The following is a 21,101-nucleotide window of genomic DNA, read 5'->3' as shown; positions in this document are numbered from 1 at the left end:
ATCCAGGGATCCCAAGGCGACTCTAGTAGAGGCACTAGTAGCACCTTGGACCTTCAAACTAGCTTATGTATTCCCGCCGTTTCCTCTCATCCCCAGGCTGGTAGCCAGGATCAATCAGGAGAGGGCATCGGTGATCTTGATAGCTCCTGCGTGGCCACGCAGGACTTGGTATGCAGATCTGGTGAATATGTCATCGGCTCCACCATGGAAGCTACCTTTGAGACGAGACCTTCTTGTTCAAGGTCCGTTCGAACATCCGAATCTGGTCTCACTACAACTGACTGCTTGGAGATTGAACGCTTGATCTTATCAAAACGAGGGTTCTCAGATTCTGTTATTGATACTCTTGTTCAGGCCAGAAAGCCTGTAACTAGAAAAATTTACCACAAAATATGGAAAAAATATATCTGTTGGTGTGAATCTAAAGGATTCCCTTGGGACAAGGTAAAAATTCCTAAGATTCTATCCTTTCTTCAAGAAGGCTTGGAGAAAGGATTATCTGCAAGTTCCTTGAAGGGACAGATTTCTGCCTTGTCTGTGTTACTTCACAAAAAGCTGGCAGCTGTGCCAGATGTTCAAGCCTTTGTTCAGGCTCTGGTTAGAATCAAGCCTGTTTACAAACCTTTGACTCCTCCTTGGAGTCTCAACTTAGTTCTTTCAGTTCTTCAGGGGGTTCCGTTTGAACCCTTACATTCCGTTGATATTAAGTTATTATCTTGGAAAGTTTTGTTCTTGGTTGCAATTTCTTCTGCTAGAAGAGTTTCAGAATTATCTGCTCTGCAGTGTTCTCCTCCTTATCTGGTGTTCCATGCAGATAAGGTGGTTTTACGTACTAAACCTGGTTTTCGTCCGAAAGTTGTTTCTAACAAAAACATTAACCAGGAGATAGTCGTGCCTTCTTTGTGTCCGAATCCAGTTTCAAAGAAGGAACGTTTGTTGCACAATTTGGATGTTGTTCGCGCTCTAAAATTCTATTTAGATGCTACAAAGGATTTTAGACAAACATCTTCCTTGTTTGTTGTTTATTCTGGTAAAAGGAGAGGTCAAAAAGCAACTTCTACCTCTCTCTCTTTTTGGATTAAAAGCATCATCAGATTGGCTTATGAGACTGCCGGACGGCAGCCTCCTGAAAGAATCACAGCTCATTCCACTAGGGCTGTGGCTTCCACATGGGCCTTCAAGAACGAGGCTTCTGTTGATCAGATATGTAGGGCAGCGACTTGGTCTTCACTGCACACTTTTACCAAATTTGACAAGTTTGATACTTTTGCTTCTTCTGAGGCTATTTTTGGGAGAAAGGTTTTGCAAGCCGTGGTGCCTTCCATTTAGGTGACCTGATTTGCTCCCTCCCTTCATCCGTGTCCTAAAGCTTTGGTATTGGTTCCCACAAGTAAGGATGACGCCGTGGACCGGACACACCTATGTTGGAGAAAACAGAATTTATGTTTACCTGATAAATTACTTTCTCCAACGGTGTGTCCGGTCCACGGCCCGCCCTGGTTATTAATCAGGTCTGATAATTTATTTTCTTTAACTACAGTCACCACGGTATCATATGGTTTCTCCTATGCAAATATTCCTCCTTTACGTCGGTCGAATGACTGGGGTAGGCGGAGCCTAGGAGGGATCATGTGACCAGCTTTGCTGGGCTCTTTGCCATTTCCTGTTGGGGAAGAGAATATCCCACAAGTAAGGATGACGCCGTGGACCGGACACACCGTTGGAGAAAGTAATTTATCAGGTAAACATAAATTCTGTTTTTTTGCAAGATTACAAGTGGAGCGCAAATTAATGCTTCAGTTCGAGCGCTAATTGTGCTAGAAGTAGGTTTCGCTTGTCGGATTGCACTCATATTACGAGTTAAAAGTAAACTGTTTTCGCTCTTGCGCTAACCCGAGAAGCACAAAGCTGAAGTTAGAATATCCAGTGCATGCTCACGTATTCCCCCATATAAGTCAATTGAGAAAAAAAGTGGAAAAAAATACCCCACTATCACGCAAACCCGATCCAATATTCTCATTTGTGGTAACCCAAAATGAAAATATGAATATTTCACATTGTAAAAGTTCTTCACATACAAGAATATGTTCTATTTCTTCATAAATACATATTTCTACATATATCTGATGGTATTTTGGTACAATATATATCAATACCTAGGAATATCTATTCATAAATACTTGAACATATTCTGCTATGTGCAGAACTTTGGAATGTGAAATATTTACAGTATATACTCACTGAAATGATTTACATATTGATTGTGCAATGACACAATTGTCTGTAAAAGCTTCTCTGGAAACCCCTTTGTTCAGAATTAGCAGACATGCATGGCTTTATAATTGTTTTTTGGTAATAAGAACGTTGCTAAATGCAGCTGCGTGCCACACTTCTGAAATTCCAGGAAGTGAAGGGGTTAATTAGTTAGCTGGTAAGGGAAATAGTATAGTAATATAAGTATTACCCACGTCCCTGATCCCTCCCAAACAGCACCCTGCCACACCAATCCCCACCATCTTGAGTACTCTCATACCTCCCTGATCCATCCCAAACTGCTCTCTAACCCTCCCCCTCCCACTAATGGCGGCCATCTTTGGTATCAGCCTCTGTCTGCTCGTACCCACTTTTAATAGTATTTTTTATTATTATATTTTTGATTACACAAAAAATAAAAACTAATTAGTGGCCCCCCTTCCTACTTTTTCTGCAGTGTAGGGCAAACTCCCTCCCCCCCTCCGTCGATGGGCCGCCTCCAGCCTTCCTACCACACCCCCCGCCAGAACCAGTGGAGATTGTTACAGAAAGTGACACAGACCGATTGTGTGTACCATATGAAGAAAGATGCCTGCAGCTTAGGAACAGCAGCAGTTATCGGTTGTCAACCAAGACTGCAGAAGCTTCCTGAAGCTGCGTCGTAGATCTACGTTATGCGCTATGATGGGCTATGTACCGCATGACGTAGATCTATATCATTTCGGCACGAGGGGCTAATATTATTTGGTGCCTCCGACTTTGTGCACATAAAAAAAACTGTACACACTCCCCCAAGAATGAGCAGCTTTCCTATTACAATTGTTTGTATGCATTAGCTCTTTTACAAACAAAGGCTTCTGTCTGTAAAATAGCTAGTACAAACAAATAATTGTATAGATATGTTAAGAAGCATGCATGTGTCTTGAGTAATATATAGCATCACTCTTTGCAACAATGTATAACATTGTTGTAAATAGTATTGCAAACACTGATCCCATAAAGTGCTTACAATTTATGAATGCTCTTAGTAGGTATGTATGCTCTTTAACAAAGGATACCAACCAAGAGAAATAAACTAAAATTTGATAATGGAAGTTAATTTTAATGTTTTTTTACTTTAATTGTATGCATGGTGAGAGTTTAATTTTTACTTTTTTTAAAATTCAGATTGTATTTATCCAGGTAAACATCCATTGTAATCATGATTTGATAAATCCTCTTTATCCAATCCACAAATCTACAGAGACCTGCATAAAGTAAACCTTTCTGTGAATCCTGAAATACACCGAGGCTACATTTTGTTACTATGTTTAATTCCTTTAAAAGCACGAGAATATTAATGTTTGCATATTAATCCCCTAAACAATATAAAAAGACTAAAGATTCAATAAATAGTCCTTCTATATTGTTCTAATAATACAATTGTGTTTTTATATGTTTCTGTTGTTGGCTAGATTTAGCAACATGACAAGTATAGTAGTATGAAAAAATGGACAGAACAATCTCTTCAATCCTATATCCTTCGTGTAATGTATCAACAAAAGAACATGCGTCTACCTATTTGGTTTGCAGAATCCTCCTATATGCAATACTGACATGATCATCCTCTTGAGTTCTTATCTTACCAACTGCCTCTCTGGCTCAGCTGGCTAGGCACCTCAGCATTCCTTTAAACTCAGTGTTATCCTATTAGAATGCCCTTATGAAAGTGACAACCTTGCCATTGTTTTCTATTGGATTAATTCATGAGCCTTAGCAATTTGCGGGTCGCTTGAGCAACATAAATTTGTAGCGCCCTCAGCCGAGTGAGTGACCTTATTTCCCTCCCCCTGTTTGGCCCACCCCTTGCCCCGACATTTAGGTGTTACCTACATAAAGAATAAATATTAACCCTCCTGATACCTTAAACACGTCATCATAAACACATTATATTATATATATATATATATATATATACTGTATATGTTATGGGTAAAGTCAGATATTTTGTAATCCCTATGATTACCCCGGGTTTAAAACGGACCATTACCTAAGCGGCTGTCGGTAAAGCCCGATGTAAGATCATAAGATCATCCGAGTCACAGCATCAATTATAAATATATATATATCTATGATACACAGTAATTCCCCCATCTTTACTGTCTTTTTTGCCAGAGGATCGGCGGGCGCCTTCGTTTAACCCCCCAGGCGGAGGCAAAAGAAATAGTGTAGATCTGGGAATTACCATACATCGGGGCTTTACCCACTGCCGCTTAAGGTAATGCGCCGTTTTACCCGGGTAATCCTAGGATTACCCGAATATCTGACAATTTTTAAGGCACCATGGACTTGTCAGTCCTCATACCTGTATTTTTGCTTTGTATTTATGTAATACAAGAATTGTATCACATTGTTCTTCAGTAAGCACTCTATTGAAAGAGTGCAAATAAAGGTGGTACTGTTGAAAAAGCATGAGTGATCCTTGCTTTCTAAGCACACTATTTAATCCAAGTAATTATACTGTATTTATTTCTAGGGGGCATGTCTGTGTTTTTTGTATGTCCATTTTTTTATTAAAACCCCAGATTTAAAAAACTTAGACAAGCCTTTTCAACTCATTCAGAACTTAAAATAGAGGGGCTAAAATTAAAATTATATTCTTGGAATAGTTAAAAAAAAATTAAAAAAAAGGACAATTTAAAAAAAAAGAGCTTATAGATGTAAGAGGGATTTTAATGCAGATAAAGTATTTTTTTTAGTCAGAAGATTAACAGTTACTAGTCCACTCAAGATAAAGATGGGAAACGGTTTAATATATATTTATCTGCTGTAATTCCTTAGTAGTCTCCAACTAGTGGAAATCTCCAGCACCGTGTAACTTGTCCACGGTTGCTATCCAGTCACATTGCACATTAGAATGTTTTTGTTTAGCCTCCTGGAAAATAGAATTCAGTTTCTCAAGTGCTAATTTCCAGCCATTTAGATTTTATTTCCTCTTACTGGGCCGCTATTAAAACAACACGGAGGCAGTTGCGATGGTAACCAATAAAACAATTGTTTTGCAGGTTTGTGTGGGTGTGTGAATATTTTTGCAAATGTAGATGTAAAATAAATTATATATATATATATACATACATTCTTGTGTATGGTAACAAAGTTTATTGGACAATACATTAAAAGTAGATTGTATATATGTCTAAGGGATAGATGTAAATGAGTTTGAGACCTTTTTCTAAGCAATCACTTTGTAGTATGTAGCTGGTTAACACGATTTGCTGCAGTCAGGTTACAAAACTTGACCCTTTAGACTGTCTCAAGAGCATGAAACATGCACACATTTTTACAGCAAAAGTCAGGTGTTTTACAGGCATGCAAATAAAAAATTTTATAGCAATAACCATTTTCAAACAGTTTACTTATATTTTTAATTTCTTACAAATTACATGATTAAATCATTTAAGTTTAAAGGGGCAATAATCACAGATTGTAATATGAAATCTTTATTAATGTGTAGTAAGAAAACTTAGCACTATACAATTTATTATGTATTGTGCACACTTTTCCTTTAATTTAAAGGGCCACTTAAAGTCAAAATTAAAGTTCATGATTCAGATATATTCACACAAGTTTAAAAACTTTCCAATTTACTTCCATTGTCAGAACGTGCACATTCTTTTTATATTCACACTTTCTGAGGCTTCAGCTCCTACTAAGCATGTGCAAAAGTACACAGTATATGCACTTTGTTATTGGCTGATAGCTGTCATATGGTACAGAGGGAGAGACAATTGGATTAATATTGAATATTTTCTGAAAATATTCTACTACTCATCTCTAAATCAAAGTGCTTTTGCATTTTCTTTGTATTGTGTAATTCACAGCTCGACAAACCCAGGAGCCAGGGGGCCACTGGCTCCTAGAATTTTACCCCGGCTACTAACATTTAGGGACCTATTTATCAATGTCTATCCGGCATGACACGCTGTAGCATCGCTGTCGGCATTTAACATTGCACAAGCAATGTGTTATGTATTTACATTTTTAATTTACTTATGCATTTACATTTTTTAATTTACTTTTTTTTCCTTAAATGTTATTGCAAGTTAATTATGTTTTTACCAAATGTGAAATTATCAATGTAATACTCTGTGCAAAACACAATAAAAGTGCATATTTGTGTGTACTTTACAAAGATTAGTCCCTGTGTTACACTATAGTGTGTAAGAACAATTGGCTTCAAATCTTACCTTGAAGTTTGACCTTTTTATGTTCTTAGGCACTGATATTGCAGAACTGTGTTATTTAGCTTGCTGACTAGGTACCAACTGTCTGCTGTCAACAGGGAACTAAAGGGCCTTGAGAACACTGTGGCTCACTGGGTAATTCCCCCGAAGTTATGTTTAGTAAAACAACTTTTATTATTTGTTTATTCCACTTTTCCTGTAAGTTCTGAAACTTGTAGTTTTTGCACTGCCCCAAGAGGCTGGAGAGGATCTTGCAAAATTTTGAACCTGGCGCTGTTATGTTCTACACAGTTATTGCTTAGATATGACAGTAGCTTAAAAAGACAGTCAAACACCAGAATTTTTGTTGTTTAAAAGATAATCACTTTCTTATCCATTCCCCAGTTTTGCATAACCAACACAGTTATATTAATATACTTTTTTACCTCTGTGATTACCTTGTATCTAAGCATCTTCTGACAGCCCCCTGATCACATGACATTTCATTTATTATCTATTGACTTTGATTTTAGCCAATTAGTGCAGTGTCTGCCACAAGCCACGGGCGTGATCAAAATGTTATCTATATGGCTGACATGAACTAGCTCTCCCCTGTTGTGAAAAGCAAATAAAAAAAGCATGTGATAAGAGGCCGCCTTGAAGGGCTTAGAAATTATCATATGAATTGAGCCTTCCTAGGTTTAGCTTTCAACTAAGAATGCCAAGAAAACAAAACAAAATTGGTGATAAAAGTAAATTGGACCGTTTGTTTAAAATTACGTGCCCTATCTGAATGACAAAAGTTCTGGGTGAACTCCTGTGCAATGCCACCCCCTGCTGATTCGCAGCCAATCGGATGCTAGTAGAGGGGTGTCAAACGTATTCGGGTAGATTGATGTCTACAGCCTCAGAGGCAGCGGACGAGTTAAAGGGCCATAATACCCAAATGGTTTTAACACTTGAAAGTGATGCAGTATAGCTGTAAAAAGCTCACTAGAAAATATCACCTGAACATCTCTATGTAAAAAAGAAAGGTATTTTACCTCAAAAGTTTCTCAGTAGCCACATCCCATTGTAAAGGACTTCTAAGCAACAAATCAGTATGTCTGTCCCGGGACAGCCGAAGGGATGAGCCCTCGTGCACTCTCATGTTATTTCCCTATTCAGTGTAAGGAAGTTTACAATGAAATCTCATTAAAGTTAAGTCAAATCTCATGAGATCACAGTAAAAAGAGTTCATGACCTCAGCACTGCTGATACTGATTGGCTGCTGTTCATTTCTTCATTTTTTTTTTTTTTACCTGCAGCTGGGCAGCAGCCGAGTATAACTTTTTACACATAACTTACTCTGCTGAGCTGAGGAAATTGTGAGGTAAAATATCTTCCTTTTTTTACATAGAGATGCTCAGGTGATATTTTCCTGTCAGCTTTTTACAGTTATACTGCATCAGTTTCAAGTGATTTAGCATATGAGTATTATGTCCCTTTAAGGAGCAGCTTCTTAACTCCTGTTTGCGGGTGAGCCTAAAAGCTTGCGCGGAAACAGACGCATTGGGGGCCGATATGGAGATTGTTAAATCGGCCTCAGTCTTGAATCCCTCATTTTCAGGGGCCTATATTCAGTGTAAGGTAGTATCATTTTTAGATTGACTTAGGCTTAGTGAGAGGTAATACCCTTCATTAGGAGAGGGCTTTGTTCTATGTAAGGGAGTAACTTGGAGTTTTTTAGAGTCAGAAAGAGTCTTTCATAACGAGTGTGTTTAGTAACTATAAGGCAATGCCGGCAATTGATCATATGGTCAGAGGCGGCTCTAGAGTTAGTGAGGTCATAGGCTAAATTTAAATATGAGGCTTCTTTCATGCTTAATTTGTATTACCTTATCAATATGGCCCTATACTATATGCCTGGTTGTGTACAAGATTGTTCACTCTTTTTTTTTTTTTTTTAGATAATTTATGTGCTGGAGTACAATTGCACCAAATCTCTCAATAATAATATGGGGGACAGATAGAAAAAGAAAAAGAGCGATGATGAAGAGAGACAGGAGCAAGAGGCGGGAGGGAAAGAGAGAGTAGAGAGAGTAGCAGAAAGCAAAATAACAATGGGAGAGGAAAGAGAGAGTAAAGAAGAGATAAGAGAGGAAAAAAGGATGAGAGTGGGCATAGAATACAGAGTGGCTATAGAAGGGAGAGGTAGAAAAGACAGGCTGGATACAGTTGGGAGTTAGATGGAGAGTAGAAGAGACAAAGAGTAGAGATATCAGGTGAGGGGAGAGCAAAATAGGGAGGGTAGAGAAGACAGTTAAATTGCAAGGAGAGAACGGAGAGAGCAGGGAGAGAAAAAGAGAGGAGAAGACAGTGAAAAGAGAGAAAAATAGAAAGGATGGATAGAGATAATTGAGAGATGAGAGAGGTAGAAATTACAATGTTGTTAGAAGGGGGAGAGAAAAGGAGCAAGAGAAAGGAGGGAGGGAGAAAAGCTGAGGCCCCATCATGAGTGAGGCCTTAGGCAGTAGCCTATTTGGCCTAACACTAGAGCTGCCTATGAGACTGGTCTTGTTCATAAGATAGAGTCTCATTAGATAGAATTATTGGCACATATTAGGTGGGATGCTTATAGAAATTATTTGTGCATAATAACTAAATGGGAAGGACTAAAAGGGAAAATTCTATCCCATCAGTCACCACATTTCACCAAACACTCTCGACTTTCAAAGAGTTAAAGAAAAATAAGATGCATCTATCCAGTTGAATTAAAAAACTTTTTAACCAATAATCCATCTTTTTGTCATTCTCCCAGGGGGAAATTTGCAGTGGTCAAGAAATGTTTGGAGCTAGCAAGTGGTCGTGAATATGCTGCTAAGTTCCTGAGAAAACGAAGGAAAGGGGAAGACTGTCGTAATGATATTGTCAATGAAATTGCCATCCTGGAAATGTCCAGATTCTCACCACACATTGTGGACCTCCATGAAGTTTATGAGACCAACAGTGAGATCATTCTCGTCATGGAATAGTAAGTGACCAGTGCACCTTGTGCTTTTTTAACTTTTTTTGCTGTAACATTTTATTTTGCAAAACCTCTGGGTAATTGTAACTTACAATTTTTAGGGATTAATTGATACCAAAATATCTTTATAGTCAATACTAAAGTTTGAGCTTTGATATTTGATACCCCATACTCCCAGCTTTCCATCTATTTAAAAAAAAAAGTAATACAATAAGTAATGGGCGAATATCTGGGGTTTTTTTACATTTGAGTCACTATTGCTTACCTGTACTTATATCCTTTGCTGCACATGGGCAGATGAGCCAATCGCATATGGCGCAAGTGTGCAGCCTCCATTCACCAATTAGTGCTGACTCACAATGTTATCTATATGGCACACATGTACTAGCAGTGTATTGCTGTGAAAAGCTATAAAAATGCACTGAGATAAAAGGTGACCTGCGGGGGGATAAGAAACAGGCAGAGATTAGAGTTTATAAAGTATATTAATATAACAATGTTGATTGTGCAAAGCTGGGGAATGGGTAGTAAAGGCATTGAGGCCTATTTAACAAAGGTCTGTCGGACCTGATCAGTGCGGATCAGGTCCGACAGACCTCGCTGAATGCGGAGAGCAATACGCTCTCCGTATTCAGCATTGCACCAGCAGCTCTTGTGAGCTGCTGGTGCAACGCCGCCCCCTGCAGACTCCGCCAGCAGGGGGTTGTCAATCAACCCGATCATACTCGATCAGGTTGAATTGTGGCGATCTCTGTCCGTCTCCTCATAGCAGGCGGACAGGTTATGGAGCAGCATAACTTGTGTTTCTGGGGAGTCTAAAGGCTTGCCAGAAACACGGGGCGTCAACCTCCATACGGAGCTTGATAAATATGCCCCATTAGCTATCTTTTTAAACAATAACAATTTTCAAGTAGACTGTCCCTTAAAAAAAAAATATTCCCTTGTATCTTCAATACAATATAAGATTTACACATATCATTAAAGGAATATAAAAGTGTAAAGTTAGAGCATTTTCTTATTGCACTATTGCTTGTCTATATATGTGTGTTTAAACTCTGCAGCCCCCGATTATTAGCTAGCTCCCAGTAGTGCATTGCTGCTTCTGTGCGGCTCAATAAGCGATATTAAAAGAACAAAGAAAATTTGATAATAGAAGTAAATTGAAAAGTCGCTTAAAATTGCATGGTCTAGCTGAATCATGAACGTTTTTAACTTTGACTACAATGTCCCTTTAAGTGTTGCATTTTTTTGTTTTAATGGAAAAGCAGGTACATTCAATGTAGATGTAACTGGTTTAAATGCTGAAATGCTACTTATATAGGGCTAGATTACGAGTGGAGCGCTATTTATTGCTAGAAGTAAGTTTTTTCAACGCGTGAGGTAGCGCTCATATTACAAGTTGAAAGTAAAACGTTTTTGCTTGCGCACTAACCTGATGCGCGCAAAAAAACAAAGGTAAAATATTGCAACCGCAGTAACGCATTCCCCCATAGACTTCAATGAAGCACAAAAAGTGTGGGGGGGAAACGAACGCCCTACTTGTGCACAAACCCAATTGCATTTTCTCAAGTGTGCTAACCCAACATGAAAATATGAATATTTCACATTCCAATGTTCTTCACATATGAATCATATTTATACGATATTCATATTAAATAAAGTGTTCAACTATGTATTTACTGTAAATATTGCACATTCCAATGTTCTTCACATAGGGTAATATGTTCTATTTTTTATAAATACATATTTCTATATATATCTCATGATATATATAGGAATATCTATTTATAAATTCTTAGAACATATTACCCTATGTGAAGAACATTGGAATGTGCAATATTTACAGTAAATACATAGTTGAACACTTTATTTAATATGAATATCGTATAAATATGATTTTACATGTTTTCATCTACTTGACTGCAAAGGGCTCTAATGCACTTATATATATGTGTCTTTATATCTATATATATATATATATATATATATATATATATATATATATATATATGTATTTATGTGTTTATATATGTCTGTAAACACATATATATATATACATAAATACATATGAGTACACACACACACATATATATATATATATATATATATATATATATATATACATATTTAGACATGTATATGTGTATGTATTTCAATGTTAAAGTCCTTTGCCTGCCTTTTTTTTCTTCTAACACCTGAAACCTCATTTCTTTGAGCCATTATAACTTTTTTGTGCAATACAGTATTGTTTTTTAATATTTTTTATTAGATAATGTTATTATAAGTGCAACTGTACTTTTCAATGTATTTTTGATGTGTTTTGGGACACTTTTTTGTTTCATGAAACAGTTCACTAGAGCTCTGAGTATGTGGTAATCATTCTAGCGTAAATCACGATTGCGCTCACATGTTCACATTTACTTTCAACTTGTTATACAAGCAACCACGATAAACCAGACAACGCTTACGCGTAACTCGTAATTTGGCCCATAGTCATTTAGACAAACAACATTATCAATGGCTTAGATTCATATGTTCTATTTCGCCTTCACACTTTTACCTAATTTAAGCAAATTATGATCCTATTTCTAAGCAAAGTGATAGATTACTCTTTTATTTTAGTACTATAATACGTTTGCTATAAAATGTAATGAAGCTATATAATACAACACCATACATAACACCGTTGTGGATGTTGTATTGCAGAGCAAATTGAGGACACATCACTTATTTTATGATTACCTTTCTTCTTGTTGGAGAATGACACATTTTCTATTAAAATAATTGCTTGCTGATTTTGCTTATTGCTCAAAAACCATACTAGTTTTCTGAGAAATAAACAAATTCACATCTGTATCCTTCCTCATAAGGTGCACAGGTAGCCACATCCTGCCCAAAGCACAGTGCACGTCTACGCGGGCTTTATACGCTTCACCTTATATGGAGATATAAGAATATCACATACAGCTCAGCAGAACATGTGATCAGACATTTAAATATGAGGTTTTCGATAGCTGGAAATTGTAACCACATTTGATACCAATGTTCATATTTCAAACTTAGCTATTATCTTTGTATAGCAAGTTTACTGTGCACTAGTTAAATCAGAATACAAAGAAATCTAAATAACTTCATGTGCTGGGTCCCTAACAGAGGGCAAAGAATGCAGAAAGAAGACTCTATCATGTTAAAAAAAATGAAAAAAATTCAGTTGAAAATAGCAGAAAATAGATTTTTAAAACTCTACAAGAAAAAGTTGGTTCATTTAGCCTAGTAGTATCCTCTTTTATAAAACAAAAGTTGATTACAGTGTCACTTTAAGATGGATATAATGGTTATTCTGACAGTTTGTCCCCTCGGCAAGGAAGTATAGGGAATAAATCTATTTAGCAGGAACAATTATTACAGGAATACAATTTCCATAAACAGAGCCCCTCACACCTGTCCCTCTAGCCTCTGGCTAAACGTCATGGAAAATAGATAATATGCTATAAACCCTTTGTAGCTGATTTCTCTTTGAATTTATAAAACACCTGGCAGGGTTCACTGAAAGCATTGTCCGGATAATTTATAGACTCTACAGAATACATGCAACACATGAATATTTATGCAGTGAAAAATTGTGGGGAAAAATAAATAAAAGTGCATACACATGCATATAGGCTGGCAGAAATATATGTTCGCACACTGCTGTGTGTAGAGGCAGATGAAGGTTAGAATTTCTTAATTTATGTATCAGGAGACAGAATTAAAATAAACGTCTCCATTTTAATTTGACCCTTAAGCATGTGTCACTGTAGTGTCCCAAAATGCTCCTATGAAACAAGCAAGTCATATTATCTGTACTAAATACTGTTAAAGGGACATGATACCCAACATTTTTATTTCATGATTTAGATAAAGCATACAATTTTAAAAAACCTTCCAATGTACTTCTATTATCAATTTTGCTTCTTGGTGTCCTTTATTGAAGGAGCAGCAATGCAGTACTTTCAGCTAGCTAAACACATTGTTAGGACATTGATAAGGGGCATATATCTGCAGTAACCAATTAGCAGCTAGCTCCCAGCTCCTAAGCCTACCTAGGAATTCTTTTTAACAAAAACTACCAAGTGAATGAAGCAAATTATATATCAGAAGTACATTGGAAGGTTGTTTAAAATTGTATTCTCTATCTGGATCCTGAAAGTTTTTGAGTTTCATGTCCCTTTAAAGGATCAATATGTGTGTATATATATATATATATATATATATATATATATATATATATATATATATATACAGTATCTCACAAAAGTAAGTACACCCCTCACATTTTTGTAAATATTTTATTATATCTTTTCATGTGACAACACTGACGAAATAACACTTTAATACAATGTAAAGTATTGAGTGTACAGCCTGTATAACAGTGTAAATTTGCTGTCCACTCAAAATAACTCACAGCCATTAATGTCTAAACCGTTGGCAACAAAAGTGAGTACACCCCTAAGTGGAAATGTCCAAATTATTTTCCAGCACTGCCTTAACCCTCTTGGGCATGGAGTTCACCAGAGCTTCACAGGTTGCCACTGGAGTCCTCTTCCACTCCTCCATTACGGAGCTGGTGGATGTTAAAGACCTTGCGCTCCCCTACGTTCTGTTTGAGGATGCCCCACAGATGCTCAATAAAGTTTAGGTCTAGAGACATGCTTGGCCAGTCCATCACCTTTACCCTCAGCTTCTTTAGCAAGGCAGTGTTTGTCTTGGAGGTGTGTTTGAGGTCATTATCATGCTCCCCAGTGCTGGCAGCACTCATGCAGGCCCAGACCATGACACTCCCACCACCATGCTTGACTGTAGACAAGACACACTTATCTTTGTACTCCTCACCTGGTTGCCGCCACACACGCTTAACACCATCTGAACCAAATAAGTTTATCTTGGTCTCATCGGACAACAGGGCATGGTCCCTTCTGGGCCAACAGCCATGCAGACCAATATGATGCAGTGTGGGGTGTATGGTCTGAGCACTGACAGGCTGACCCCCTACCCCTTTAACCTCTGCAGCAATGCTTGCAGCACTCATACGTCTATTTCCCAAAGACAACCTCTGGATATGATGCTGAGCACGTGCACTCAACTTCTTTGGTCGACCATGGCGATGCCTGTTCTAAGTGGAACCTCTCCTATGAAACCACTGTATGGTCTTGCCTACCGTGCTGCAGCTCAGTTTCAGGGTCTTGGCAATCTTCTTATAGCCTAGGCCATCTTTATGTAGAGCAACAATTCTTTTTTTCAGATCCTTAGAGAGTTTTTTGCCATGAGGGTGCCATGTTGAATTTCCAGTGACCAGTATGAGAGAGTGTGAGAGAGATAACACCAAAATTTAACACCACCTGCTCCCCATTCACACCTGAGACCTTGTAACACTAACGAGTCACATGACACTGGGGAGGGAAATGGCTAATTGGGCCCAAGGGGTGTACTCACTTTTGTTGCCAACTGTTTAGATATTAATGGCTGTGTGTTGAGTTATTTTGAGGGGACAGAAAATTTACACTGTTATACAGGCTGAACACTCACTACTTTACATTGTAGCAAAGTGTCATTTCTTCCGTGTTGTCACATGAATAGATATAATAAAATATTTACAAAAATGTGAGGGGTGTACTCACTTTTGTGAGATACTGTATATGTATATAATCTAAACCATAACACTATTTCTGTAATGGAAAAAAATCTGAATCAAATATGACCAGATAGCAGCAGACACAATCCTGCCGACCATGGGTTTTGCACTTTATTTCTGGAGCAAAATGGACACATCGAATTCAACAAACAAAAGTTGCTGATAAAGTGTAAAACAGCATCCCAAGACAATTTGGATTCATTATATTATCTTGTGCATGTGCAATACACTCTGAAATGGCCACAGATACATTTTAGATGTATATAGCAATATATGATCTACAGTAGATATTTTAAACATATATTCAGGGCTATTGTATAATACCTCGGTAGTGGGCAGGACAGACGTTTACATATGTACACGTATTTAATACCCAGCACTACGGAATTTTGCGGCGCTATACAAATAACTTATAAGAAGAAGAATAATAAAAAATAATAACAGACAGATACATGATATCTTATACCGCAAACAAGATCTGCAGAAAGTGCGAGAAAAGGAAATCACAACCCGCAACATTAAGAAATGTTGTTTAGCAATCACACTTTTAATATCTTTGTTTTTATTTCATACTCATATTTTTGGAATTATTAAGTACAATATTCACATCTTTATGAACTGGGTTTCTCTTAGCAATTGCATCATCGTGATCGGGAGCTAAGTTTGTTTAAAAGTGCAATCTTCTCACAGTTATAGAAGTGCCACAAAAAGAAACCCTGATCTGTACAGTGAGAAGGAGGTTTTTGGAATTCGCTGTTTGTATAGTGTGGGGGGCGGGGGTTAAACGCAGTTTGTACATCAGTTCTGCAACTTTGGGACTATCTTTAAAACCTTGTCAGCAGTTTCAATGATTTTACAGTATGAGAACTGTTAAAATTCCAAGATAAGTTGTGTCTTCTTTCTTCTTATAGAAATTAAAATCCTGCATTGTTCTTGATTTTAGATGAATATCTCCCGAAAATGGAAAACAACGTTTTTTTAAAGGGACCCAAACATTTTCTCTCCTTTAATTTGGTCCCAATGATCCATTTCACCTGGTGGAGTGTATTAAATTGTTTACAAATAGTTCCTTAGCCTTTATATTTGCATTTGAAATAGCTGATATAGCCTGTAGTATCCCTACCTTTGCTGAAAGTTTCTATACCTAGGTATATGCTTTGGAATATCTATGTAAACACAGGAAGCATAAGAAATTGCACTTACAGTGGGAGGTTGAAGAGATACAGCTCTAAAATGTTCATTTTCAATTGTTCTTTCTAAGTATTATTGTACAGAGACAGAGATAAGAAACGGAAGCATTTGAGTGAAAAGATATAAAAATCTGATCTGTCTGCAAATTTAGCCTATTTTGATGGGCTGTTAGTTTTAAAAAGCAAATCCAGCTATTTCTTTTGCAAAAAAAAGCATAAATGAGCAATATCTCATGCAATTTATATTCTGCAGCTGGTATAACAAGTCATAAGGAACACATTCAGGGAAAAACAATTTTACAATGAACTGTTAAAAAAACACACCTTAACATTTAAAAAACATAATTGATCAAAAACGCCCAGTATACTCATCATGCCCATATACAAATAGTATTCATGTTTTTTAAACTTATCATAAACATCACTCTTACCATTTGCAAAACCCAGACACTAATTACATTAACCTAATTAAACCATTTGTTACTTCAGTGATCTGCATCCATTATTGGCAGTTTTAAATGCTGTTGTTGGAAAATGGAGATCAAATCCTATGTGTATTATCAATCTCAACTGGTCTTGTGACCCAAAGGTACCTACCTTTTCACTTGTAAAATATTTATATTTTACATTCTAGTGAAACAAATAAAAAAGCTTATAGCATGATCGGACAGCCTTTCAGTAACAGCTTTTAATCTGTACAGGGAGTACAGAGCATAAGTTTATATACCAGGTGCAAAAATATGCAGTTGAAATTGTGATAGCTTTTCCTTTAAGCATTATTACTACTGCATAGTAATGCAAAAAATGTTACTATTCAAATTTATATGCCCTTATCCTTATGTGCAATTCAATTTTGTCAAGAACGTTCCTTAAAGGGGCATAGGAATCAAAATAAAATGTTCCTGGTTCCGATAGAGCATGCAGTTTTATCAGAATTTTCAATTTACTTTGTACTTTTACTATCCTTTGTTTGATGGGTGCTAGCTGCTGATTGGTGGTTGCATGTTCTGTTTTCACTGGCTCACCAGATGTGTTTTCCGCTAGGTTCCAGTAGTGCATTGCTGCTCTGGAGCTGATTTGTAGATCAAGGGTTAAACACAATGCAATAATAGAATGATGTAAGGCTTTAGACTAGAGCAGTCTCTTTTTACACCTTTATGTAAATTTGAGTATTACATGTGACTTGAGACCTGTTATGACTCTAATTTTCTTTAGATCCCAAAGGTGTTACCTATTTAATGAACTTTAAGCTAGCTATAACAGTGTGTAACTTTGTGTTGCTCTTCATAATCATTATTAAAAAAAACTCAAAATAAATCTTATTTAATAGTAGTGTACAACCTCAGATAATATATGATGTAAACGCCACATTTTCTATAAATGTATTATTGTATCTAAAAAACATTGTCACACTTGAAGCAAATGAATGTTTTAAGGACATTAGAGAAAGGAAATGTGCGTCATTATTTAGCGTCAGTCAGTAATGTGACTTTACAGTACTAACAAAAGCATGTTACATTGTCGCTCCTGGCAGGGTGCATGCATTAGCTCAATAGGAATAGGGCTCGTATTTACAGTTGTGCCTTAAGGCTTTGCTACTTTGCAATGTTTGGTTGATCAGTAACCATTACAGATATCAGTATAATTATACAGGCTTTTATGCTTTACATACCTGAAGGGCTACGCTGATCCCTAGCAACAAAATACCTTTTATATCCAGTTTAACATGACTTAAAAGGTTCAGTCATTCTAAGAACCATCGTTATCACAGTGACATAATTAAAGGGACACTAAAACAAAGCATTTACAAACATGTGAAGTATCATTTTTTAAAATATAGCTTAGTATTTTGTTCCATAGAAATCTAAAACATTTATATCCTATCTTTTCATGTCACAATATTTTCGCATGTAGGAGCAGAACACATGCTTTAGGGATACTATACATGGAGAAAAATAATAATAATATATATTTATATACTAACTTAAAATGGTTAGCAGACATGATATTTCCTTCAATTTTATGTCTAATATGTCTCTTTAGGTGCAAGTTTACTGTTGAAGAGGAATATAACAGATATAAGACAAAAATACTTTAAAAAATATATATTCATGCAGTTTTCTGTTTGAGAAGTAAAGGCCACATTAAATACCTTGGAGGGTCACACTATAGACTTTGTTAAAATAAAAAAAAATCCTAAGTAGGCTCAGAAGCAGATTCATTTTCCTTATACAATTTGAAAAGTCAAAAACCTTTGACAGACAGCTGCCTGGATTGGTTGAAATCGCACTGCTGAACTGACTCCATGCAAAGTATAGGCTGTTTTTATGTGGCACAAATACACTTGACAAACAATAGATACATTTGTTGTGACGAGGCTGATGAATGATATGGAACTTCCAGTGTCTGGAATAGAGCATTCTGTTTTCTGTAAAATGGATGTTCCAAAGCTGAATTATCCAAATATTTCTTCTTCTGCTTGTCTAAGCACTGTAGAATAGCATAATCCGTAAATACATAGGGCCAGATTACAAGTGGAGTGCTAATTAACGTACCTGCTCAAGCTTTAATTGCACTAGAAGTAAGCTTTTTCTTTTGTGCTTGTCGGGTTGCGCTCGTACTAAGAGTTGAAAGTAAATTGTTTTCGCTCACGCGCTAATTCGACAAGCACAAAAAGCCAAACCTAAAATATTGCATGTTCGTTTACGTATTCCCCCATAGAAGTTAATAGAGGAGAAAAAAGTTGGGGAAAAAACATACTCTCACGCAAATCAAATCCCATATTCGAATTCCAATGTTATTTACATAGAATATGTTGTATTTATTCATAAAAACATATTTCTATATATATATATCTGCTGGAATTTTGGTACTATATATATATATATATATATATATACACATATATACACACGCACATATTATTATTATTATTATTATTATATATAGTATATATATATATATATATATATATATAGGTATAGATATATACAGATATATATATATAGGAATATCTTTTTTAAAAAATACATAGAATATATTCTGCTATGTGCGGTACATTGGAATGTAAAATATATTCACTGTAAATACACAGTATAGCACTTTATTAAATATGAATATTGCTTAAATATGCTTTTACATGTTTTAATCTACTTAACAGCATAGGGCTCCAATGCACTTATATATGTTTTATGTGTGTACATATGTATTTGTGTTTATATGTGTATATATGTCTGTAAATATATATATACACATACACATATAGACACATATATATACATACATATCCATCTTTAGATATGTATATGTATGTATCTCAATGTTAAAGCCTTTTGCCTGCCTTTTTTTTTTCTAACCTATGTTAGAGCCCTTATAACTTTTGTGTGCAATATTTTTTATTAGATAGTGTTATTACGAGTGTAAGTGTACTTTGTAATGTATTTTTGATGTGTTTTGTGCATTTTTTTAGTTAGCTCTGAGGACACGGTAATCATTCTAGCGTAAATCGCAGTTGTGCTGAAGCGAGTGCATTTGCTTTCAACTTGTAATACGAGCGGCAAGCCCTTCTAATCTTGCTTCTAATTTGATAATAAATCTGAACAGCTTTTACTAAAGCTTTCATGTGCTAGACAATGTTTAATTACATTGTCCCTTTTAAGCGGTAAGTCTCTCATATTATTATTATTATCGGTTATTTGTAGAGCGCCAACGCGCTATAAACATAGGCGGTATACAAGGTAACATTTATAGGGATCAAATGGGTAGAGGGCCCTGCCGAGAGTTGCACTGTTGCAGTCAGCTCTTATGAAGGTGATCTACAAACAGTTGGGCTCTTAGGCTTACATGCTAAGGGGGTTCATGGTGGATAGTAATGGAGGAGAGGAACTGGTATTAGGAAAGGTTAGTGTAGGTTGTATGTATTCCTGAACAGAAGAGTCTTTAGGGAGTGCTTGAAGCTTTCAAAACTAAGGGAGGGTCTTGTGGAGCGAGGCAGAGAGTTCCACAAGATGGGAGACAGTCTAGAGAAGTCCTGTAAACGGGAATGTGAGGAGGTAACAAGAGAGGAGGAGAGTAGGAAGTCGTGAGCAGAGCGAAGGGGAAGGGAGGGAGAGTATCTGGAGACAAGGTCTGAGATATAGGTGGGAGCAGTGCAGTTGAGGGCCTTGTATGTCAGAGTGAGAATTTTGTGTTTAATCCTGGAGGCAAGAGGAAGCCAGTGAAGGGATTGGCAGAGAGGTGCAGCAGATGAAGAGCGACGTGTAAGGAAGATGAGCCTGGCAGAGGCATTAATTATGGATTGTAAAGGAGCTAGATGGCAGCTTGGGAGACCAGAGAGGACGGAGTTGCAGTAGTCAAGGCGGGAAAGGTTGAGAGAGTGGATTAAAATCTTAGTTGTGTCCTGTGTAAGGAAATGTCTAATTTTAGAGATGTTTTTAAGGTGGAAGCGGCAGGATTTAGCCAAGGCCTGAATGTGAGGAGTCAAAGAAAAATCTGAGTCAAATGTGACCCCAAGACATCGGGCATGAAGGGTAGGGGTAATGATGGAGTGTTCGACAGTTATAGAGAGATGGGGGGGGTGAAGATTTTAGAAGAAGGAGGGAAAATAAGGAGCTCAGTTTTGGAGAGGTTTAGCTTAAGGTAGTGAGAGGACATCCAGGAAGAGATGTGAGAAAGACAGTGACACGGGTTAGCAAGGAGGAGATAGGTCCTGGTGTAGAGAGGTAGATTTGGGTGTCGTCGGCATACAAATGATATTGAAAACCGTGGGACTTTATTAA

General features: G+C 36.8%; 1 protein-coding gene across 1 annotated transcript in view; it reads left to right on the top strand.

The window, feature by feature from the left end:
* The window catches only part of LOC128645877 (serine/threonine-protein kinase 17A), an 82,007-nt gene that overhangs the window by 35,167 nt on the left and 25,739 nt on the right, over positions 1-21,101 (top strand). Inside the window, exon 2 of the mRNA XM_053699187.1 lies at positions 9,256-9,468. Coding sequence (XP_053555162.1) covers positions 9,256-9,468 — 213 coding nt within the window. The remainder of the gene's footprint in view (positions 1-9,255; positions 9,469-21,101) is intronic.

The sequence above is a fragment of the Bombina bombina genome, chromosome 1 (genome assembly GCF_027579735.1).
Source record: "Bombina bombina isolate aBomBom1 chromosome 1, aBomBom1.pri, whole genome shotgun sequence".
NCBI lineage: Eukaryota > Metazoa > Chordata > Amphibia > Anura > Bombinatoridae > Bombina > Bombina bombina.
The sequence above is the reverse complement of the archived record's forward strand: the minus strand, read 5'-3'. Positions and strand labels throughout refer to the sequence as shown.